Source organism: Aplysia californica, unplaced genomic scaffold, assembly GCF_000002075.1.
Source record: "Aplysia californica isolate F4 #8 unplaced genomic scaffold, AplCal3.0 scaffold00125, whole genome shotgun sequence".
Taxonomy (NCBI): Eukaryota; Metazoa; Mollusca; class Gastropoda; order Aplysiida; family Aplysiidae; genus Aplysia; species Aplysia californica.
Genome location: NW_004797395.1, coordinates 106,423 through 115,109, shown reverse-complemented (window position 1 = coordinate 115,109; position 8,687 = coordinate 106,423). Strand labels below are relative to the sequence as shown.

Here is an 8,687-nt window from a genome sequence, read left to right as displayed (position 1 = left end):
GGGGGTAGGGGTGTGCTCAGCCAAGGCCAAATGGCTTTGACAGTGGTGATGAAGCAATCCTCTTCTTAAACGATGTAGACTTTGTCAAAAGGGCATTTAACTAATATTAGTAATCCCAGTACTGAAGTTTCTTCAATATTTGGAATGTCCTGGACCCTGCAATTTTTCGTCAGTATTTCATTTCCACACGCTGAAATGGTCGTTTTTAAGGATAAGCAGGCTATCTCAGATTTCGAGGGTTTCCAGAAATCTTGATCTACACCAAAATTGAGCATTGCCCTACCTATAGGAGAAGTTTGGTTTCATTGGTATGTATGTTTGTTTAGTTATAGAGAAAACTATCTTTGTATTTTAAAGAAATCGAACAAGGACCCAAAAACTTTACCTTCTTTTTTTGTCAAAACCCAATTTTTTCGGGATAGCCTCCTTGTGCTTAAAAGTGACCAAATGTTTCTTAAACTTGTCACAAGTTAAACTTTCATTTTTACTCACCAATTTTCTCCCTTGCTGTTAAAACATTTACCAAAAATTAAGGATGAACACTATTGAGAAATGCACCTTTTATATAACAATCAACATTATGATATTATTATACGTACGTCCAAAACTCTTCGCTGGCAGATTTAGACAAGTTTGTCTTCACTGTATCATTAGAAGCTGTCAAGTTGTAACTTTTCATCCATAAGTTCATCTGATCAGAAGTCTCATTCAATGCTTCGGCTACGCTTCCACTTCCATTAGCACCTATGCCACCAGAGCTTCCACTAGTGGGCCTGCAGTGCTCCGAGTTCCACCACTGACCACACAGAGTCCAAGGTAGAGGATCTTTGAAGGAGTTCACCAGATATATCAAACTCCAGGCCAGGACAACCAGGAAGAACCAGGAAACGATCAAAGAGAGTACGTTCATCGCAATTCCCAGACCTAGAAAAGGAACATAAGAGAACAAGAAGAAATCATACAAAACCATACAAAGCAGAGAAATAGGGCTTTCAACGCCACAACATTCCTTTCCAACACACTATGAATTTTATTATAATTTATTATATTTTATTATATTATATCATTTTGATGTGGATTCCTTGGGCTGAACGGTTTCTTGTTATATAATGCTGCTGACGCGGAATATCATTTTTCACAGAACTTTTGGTAGAGATGATAGTTTCTGCGCATGTAAACACGAACAGACGCACAGAAGCGAGAGAGGGGATGAGTCTGAAAGGGATATTTCTCGAGGCGCTTTTTGTATTGACAGTATAGATCTAGACCTTCTAATTTTTTTGCATCTCTCAAGATTTAATTCCTCATTCCAGTAGAGCGTAAATATAGTAGGCCAAGGACTTTTAGTTGATATTAAAGCACCGATCATTCCTTTCGTCGAAAGGGGGCCCAGCTAGTATTATCTATTTGTGGTGGCCGAATTTTGCTATTGCTTTTCAGAAGGCTTTTCAATGGCTGCATCGATCGATACGCGGTTTTCGCCAAAAAAAATATATTTGTGGTGGCCGAATTTTGCTATTCAAAAGGCTTTTCAATAGCTGCTTCTATCGATATGCGGTTTTCGCCAAAAAATTCTTTAAAATATTCTCCCGATCATGATGCCCCTGGTCTTATCAGTTTTGAGACAGTTTTGCTGCAAAAAGCTAAATTTCTTTATTTCGCCGATCGCTTTTGTAGGCCGACGCTTCTGTCTCTGTAATTTAAGAAAATCCGAAAGTGATATTTCTCGAGGCGCTTTTTGTTATGAGAGTATAGACCTAGACTTTCTAATTTTTTGCATCTCTCAAGATTTAATTCCCCATTCCTGTGGAGCGTAAATATAGTAGGCCAAGGACTTTTAGTTGATATTAAAGCACCGATCATTCCTTTCGTCGAAAGTAATAGTATTATCTATTTGTGGTTGTCGAATTTTGCTATTCAGAAGGCTTTTTAATGGCTGTATCGATCAACATGCGGTTTTCGCCAAAAGATTCTTTAAAATATTCCCCAGATCATGACGCACTTCGTTTTTTTCAGTTTTGAGACAGTTTTGCCGCAAAAAGCTAAATTTCTTTATTTCGCCGATCACTTGTTTTGTAGGCCGACGCGTCTGTCTCTGTAAGTTTAGAAAATCCGCCTTGTTTGTTTATTCAAAGAGTCTACATAACAAGAAGAGCCACTTCTCTCTTTGAGCCAATTAAAGAAGTGTCCTCAAAATTCGGTGGCGCCCTCTTCACAAAAGTGCACCTTTTGCGAACAGAGTTACCCTACTTGAGTTTAAAAAATAAAAGTGAAACTAGCAAGTTTTTGGATACATTTCAGAAGAACGCTTTTTTAAAATGGTTACGCTGACAAAAAAACTCTTCCGGAGGAAAGGATGATTGTTTTCTTCGTTTAATTTGACTTTAGAATGAAAGGCGAGAGGTCATTAAAATAAAAAAAAACCTACAACTCCACACTGAACGAACTCGAACTGCTGATGAACAGCAGTCGATCTGCGCACGCAAGGAGGTGCTATTCCTATTCTTCTTCTGGAAAAACGTAAGAGAGCTTCAAAACAGACTGCAGCGCCATCTGAAGCAAAGAGCGCACTTCCTGCGGACACTTTTTTGGCTGAGTGGCCCATCTTGTTTTTTACTGTCTTTGGATTATTTCAAGTCGTACTTCCGTTACATACTATCGCACATTGTCGCGCAATACTGAGCACTATTTTTAGTGTGCAACCCGTAGAGCCCCATGTTTCCTTTTTTTACTTGGTGCTAAATTCGACTGTGATCCTTTCGTTTGATGCCCACCATCGCTATTTCTGGACTCCTTTGTCAAATTCTTTTTCTTTTTTCTTGCTACTGGGAACAATCAACACGGTTCTGTACAACCACGAAAACGGAATAGAGAATCAATCTGCGCATCTATTATAATATTTGGCAACTTGGAAACACATGTGTCACTTTTCTCTCAAGATTTATTGCTCCATTCCAGTAGAGTGTAAATCTGGCTGGAGAAGCAAAAGTGGGAGGGAATTTGACACTGGACCCACCAACTGTTCTAACCGCTGTAAGGGAAAATTTGGGGAAGAATAGGGCGGATAGCTGTTCCCACACTCTAGGGAGATTGAAGGAGAAGAGGATCCAAAGAGAAGAGGGGAAACAGCCATCTGTGCGGACCAGTCCGACGGATCTCAAACCAGATCATGATGGGGACCATAAGTAGACAGACTCTGGGATGGATCCTGAAGAGGGGGGGGGGGGGCAGAGATGAACATGTTCCAACTGCAGTGACCCCAACACAGTAGACAAGTAAGGACATGTAAGTTAGAGTGTAAATATAGTACATCAATGATATCATTGCTGAAAGTCATTGGCCTACTACTACTACCTCGACCTTTGTGAGCGCGAAGGGTTCCAACTGCAGAACGTCGTTTTCTTTTCGGCATGGTCAGGCGCTATCTAGATCTAGATCCCAATCTAAGACCTGTTGACGTTGTTACGAGTAGCAAGAAAAAAAATTTGACAAAGGAGTCCAGAAAAAGCAATGATGGGCATCAAACGAAATGATCACAGTCGAATTTAGCCCAAAGTAAAAAAAAAAAAAGAAAACATAAGGCTAGATCTATGCGGGTCGAACACTTAAAATAGTGCTCAGTATTGCGCGACAATGCGCGATAGTATCGAACGGAAGTACGACTTGAAAATAAACAAACCTGGTGGATTTTCTAAAATTACAGAGACGAAGCGTCGGCCTACAAAAGCGATCGGCGAAATAAAGAAATTTAGCTTTTGCAGCAAAACTGTCTCAAAACTGAAAAAAACTAAGGGCGCCATGATCTGGAGAATATTTACGAAATCTTTTGGTGAAACCCGCATGTCGATCGATGCAGCCATTAAAAAGCCTTTTGAATAGCAAATTTCGGCCACCTGAAAACCTCCTCAACATTGCAGAGAAAATAATTTAATAAAGAGTTGGCCCCAGGAGACAGCCTTGCTTCATGTACTTTGAGACAGGGAAAGGCTCCCATTGCTCTCCATGGATCTTGATCCTAGCCTTTATTCCCTTTAGGATATATCTCACGAAGTCGATGAACTTAGGTGGGCTTCTGCATTTTGCCATTATGTTCCAAAGTCACGGCAGATGGTCTCACATGACTTTTTGAGGTCAACAAACGTCATGTATTAGTCAATGTTTCGTTTACTGTACTTCTCTTGAAGCTTGTCAGGCAGCAAATAATATCAATTAAAGACAAATAATAATAATGCTGACGATGATGATGATTGCCTACAATACGAAACTAAGCTAACAATAACGAACGACTCTCATACTACGCATTCACATACCTTGTATCGCCCTACTTTCACTTCCTAAATAGGCCACCCGCTCAACGTACATGAATCGTCTCTCACCGTTCACAATCTATACCGTATCATTATAATGATAATGATGATGAAAATAATAATACTTTACTTTTTACTTTTATCCGCTGCTTATATCCTACTGGGTGTCGCGGGAAGAAAAAGACGTCTCTCTGTCGTCAGCCGGAGAGCTTGGGTCAGGGGGATGCCGCGGGTGATTAGTGTTTTCCTGACTCCATCTATCCAGGTCTTTCTCGGTCACCCTCTAGTCTTGTTGCCCTCGAAGGTTTTGATGTAGGCACGTTGTGCTGGATGGTGTGTTGGTAATCGTAGGAGATGTCCGAACCTTTTGATTCTTTGGTGTTGGATGAGATGCATGACATCATTTGTGTCCACTCTTTCTCTGATTACTGAGTTTCTAATTTTGTCTCACGTAGTCTTGTTTACTGCTTTTCTAAGGCATCGCATTTCAAATGTTGTAATTCTTTGCTCTAATGTCTTGTTCGTGGTCCTTGTTTGGCATAGATAGGTGAGTGTTGGGATGAATATGGTGTTGATCATTTCGAGTTTTGTTGTCATGGGGATGTTAGGATGTTTCAGTAGTGGAGTAAGTTGGTAACTAACATTATTGGCCTTTTGTACTCGCGTTTCAATGTCTCTGTTCAGTCGCCCATCCTCTGTGAATCTACTTCCGAGGTACTTTAATTCTTGGACCTGTCTGAGACCGTTGTTGTAGATGTGCATCCTGAGTGGTCCTGGGTATTTGCTCACTTTCATTGTCTCTGTTTTGTTAATGTACATATTCATGTTGTAGTTGTTACATTCTTCGTTTAATCTGGAGGTGTGGTGTTGGAAACTTCGTTCGTTCATCTTTGTGTGCCGGGCTTTGGTCATCAGCGAAGAGTAATTCATCTAGGGCGTCTGATTCATATGTATGATAAATAGTAGTGGTGATAGTACACAACCTTGACTTACTCCGGATGTTATCTCGAACAATTCTGTAAGTCCCTCCGACGTTCTTACTGTACTTATGCTGTTCTCGTAAATGGCACGGATGTTATCTAGAAGTTGGCCTCTTACATTGTAGTTTTCGAATTCTTTCCATAGCTTATTTCTGTTCACTCTGTCAAAGACGCTTTCTCCTGGTCGATAAATACTATATTTAGTTCCCTGTTGTGTTCTATTACCCTTTCGCACATTTGTCGTAGGGCAAATATGGTGTCGGTGCATCCTCTTCCCTTTCTAAACCCCATTGGGCTTCACTCAGAAATGGTTCAACTTTGTGTCTTGTTCACCATTCCAATATCTTGGCAAACATAGTAATAATAATAATAATAATAATAATAATAATAATAATAATAATAATAATAATAATAATAATAAGAAGAAGAAGAAGAAGAAGAGGAAGGAGGAGGGGGAGGAGGAGGAGGAGGAGGAGGAGGAGGAGGAGGAGGAGGAGGAGGAGGAGGAGAAGGAGGAGGAGGAGGAGGAGGAGAAGACATCTCTTACCTGCAAACAATGGGCAAATTGCGAAAACGTGCCACGAACTCTTTGAAAGAAACTGGCCCATCGCCACTTCCATGAAGTACAAGGGAAGACCACACGCAAACAAGCAAATGAAGAAGGGAATGAGAAAGGCTCCTGTGGAAGAAAAGATTAATTGTTTCTGATATTTTTCTTGTTAACATATACGGGGTGATTAAAAAGAGGGTGAACCGATTTAATCAGGCAACATTTCAATGAGGAAAACCAATACACACATCAAACTAAGTCGCGAGAATTTTACTCAGAATCAACTTTTCTTTCCTGTTTTACAAGTGTCCAATGTGACCACCACCAGCAACACAAGGAACATCAATGCAATAAGAACATTATTCATCCGAGGCGCGTTTCCACATATCACGTTCCATTGATTAGATCGCTACTGTTATTCAATGTTTAAGGTAATCGAGGTTAGTGTCTCTTTTGCCTTTTATTATTTTCTTTTGGTGTAAAAACATTACTGACGCATTCAGGTGAATATCGGCTCTGCTATATTTCTACAGAATATAATATTATAATGACATCGATTTAATAATATGTGTGGTCGTCTGAGTCTGAAAGAATGAGGCGAAAGACGCACAGACATGAACCAAGATACAGGCCAAAAATAATAAAATATCGGCTTCATATTGAATTTGAAAAGTTATCATTTGCATGCCTTTTATCTTGTTTTCTATCGGAAAATTATACTAAAAATGCCTGTATTGATGAGATTGTACCTACTGTTACCAAAATCATCAATGATTTTTTTAAATGTAAAGGATGGAATAGTATCAGATTACTTCAAGATCGCCCTTGTAAAACCTTTGTTGAAAAAAAATTAACTTTCGATCGAAACAAACTGAAAAACAATACACCAGAAAAAGTAGCCTTACAACACATACTTTCTATTTACAATTCTACAACCTTATTGAACCTTGTCAGTCTACATTCAGGGTTAATCACAGCACAGGAACAGCGCTGTTAAAAGCTGTAAAAGATATTCCCATGGAATCAGACGCTGGCAAAGTTATAATGTCAAATCTATTTGATCTGTCAGAAGCCTTTGACACCACTGACTAAATGGTTCTGATCTCTATCTTATCTATCTAAAGGCAGCCAGTATGTTTAGATAAAAAAAGCCCATCACCTCACAAAAGGCATTCTTATTTCTAACGTTCTCCAGGGTTCAGTTTTAGGCCAGTGACTGTTCTCAAAGTTTTTTTTTTGGGGGGGGGGTGGTAAGTGTTTTATGGCATTCGCAACTGCATTAGGTCATATGAGCGTGCGGGACACACCAATCATTTTCAATTGGTAGGAAATTTTGAATTTTCCCCCGGTGGCGGTGAAGTCTACTCTTATCGATTTTGGACCACCGGGGGATCTTTAAAGTGCGCAACTTGCACACGGGGCCCCCGAGATTTTTCGCCCTCCTCCGGGACGGTTAAGTGTAGATCTTACCTACCATAATATCAGGGATGTGACTGAAAGACAGCAGTAAAAAGGAGCAAAGGAGAAGCAGTAAAAAGGCTGCAGAAAGAGCCTTAGCCCAGAGGAGGGGGCAAAGCAGGTGAGGGGATGGGGGCAGAAGGTGGAGACGAAAGCAGACGGCAGAATATTGTTAGGGAGCAGGAAAGGATGTGAAAGGGGAACATTTTTAGAGAAGAACATCTTCAGTCGCTCTCCGGATTCGAACCCGGGACCTTCTGAATGAGAGGCGAACATCGTACCTCTAGGCCACGGGAGCCCCTTCAAAATGTATACACAACCGCTTGCTAACTTAAAAAAAAAGAAGTACGTAATTCATTCTCCACGTCTACGCTGATGACACACATATAATTATATTACGGCTTTTTTTTATCCGTGCAATATCGATCAATTTATAGAAGAGTAAAAAATGCATTGAAATAAGATGTGAAAAAATGGATTTATGATAACAAATTGAATAATGTAGAATGATGAAAAAACAGTTAGGGTACAGTTCTATTTGGAAGTTAAAAGTAGAATGATGAAAAAACAGTTAGGGTACAGTTCTATTTGGAAGTTAAAAAACATCAATGACCTAAATAGAAACTATTCGAAAAAACAAATACATTCTTATGATATTTTCCAGCAAGGTCAAGAACCTTGTTATCTGTTCAGATTCAGACATGTCCAAGAATAACAATACAAATCATGCCACTTAATGTATGCACCTTGACCTTTATAGAACCAGTAAGATAAAGCACCTTTATTTACCTGATTTTGCATGCATGCTCAACAAGCCAAACAAACAAGAACGTAAATGAAGAGTTCTGACTACAGCCCTTTTTCTTCCGCTATCTTCATTTCCAATAGAATCTGAATAGATACCAAGGTTCTTGGATTTGCTGGAAGGATGCCACTGCTGTGTTGTACCTGTTTATTTTTCATTGTTGTTTCTGCCTGTCCGTTTGCCTTGTTCGTTCCCCTGCACTAAAGGCGGTTAGTGTGTCGACGTGTTTCTCACACTAACAAACGAATCCTTTACATGCGTACAAATAAATATTCATACACACATGCAAATAAAACAAAAAGGGGAATTTACATGAAAAATAAACAGCAAAAACAACCGAACTTGTTCTAACGGCCACGACCTGTCCATGACAATTACCTGTACTAACGACCACCTCCCACCTTCCCTGTCAGTTAAAAAAAAATTGTAATGACACTCTTCAAGACGTCCATCTATTTGAGACAATCACTTTTCTCCTCTACAATAGGAGGTCCACTAAGACAGTTTATACTGTATCTGAGAAAGAAGAGGAGGAAAACTATAATAATACTCACCTCCACCATTCCTGATACAGACGTAGGGAAATC

General features: G+C 39.7%; 1 protein-coding gene across 1 annotated transcript; it reads right to left on the bottom strand.

The window, feature by feature from the left end:
- Positions 1-436: 436 nt before the first annotated feature.
- Positions 437-5,954, bottom strand: LOC101857019 (sodium- and chloride-dependent betaine transporter). Its single transcript, XM_013081295.2, has 2 exons — positions 5,835-5,954; positions 437-924 (listed from the first exon to the last, which is right to left on the bottom strand). Exons 1-2 carry the CDS (start codon positions 5,905-5,907, stop codon positions 590-592), a joined length of 408 nt encoding a protein of 135 aa, XP_012936749.2. The 5' UTR covers positions 5,908-5,954; the 3' UTR covers positions 437-589.
- Positions 5,955-8,687: the final 2,733 nt, after the last annotated feature.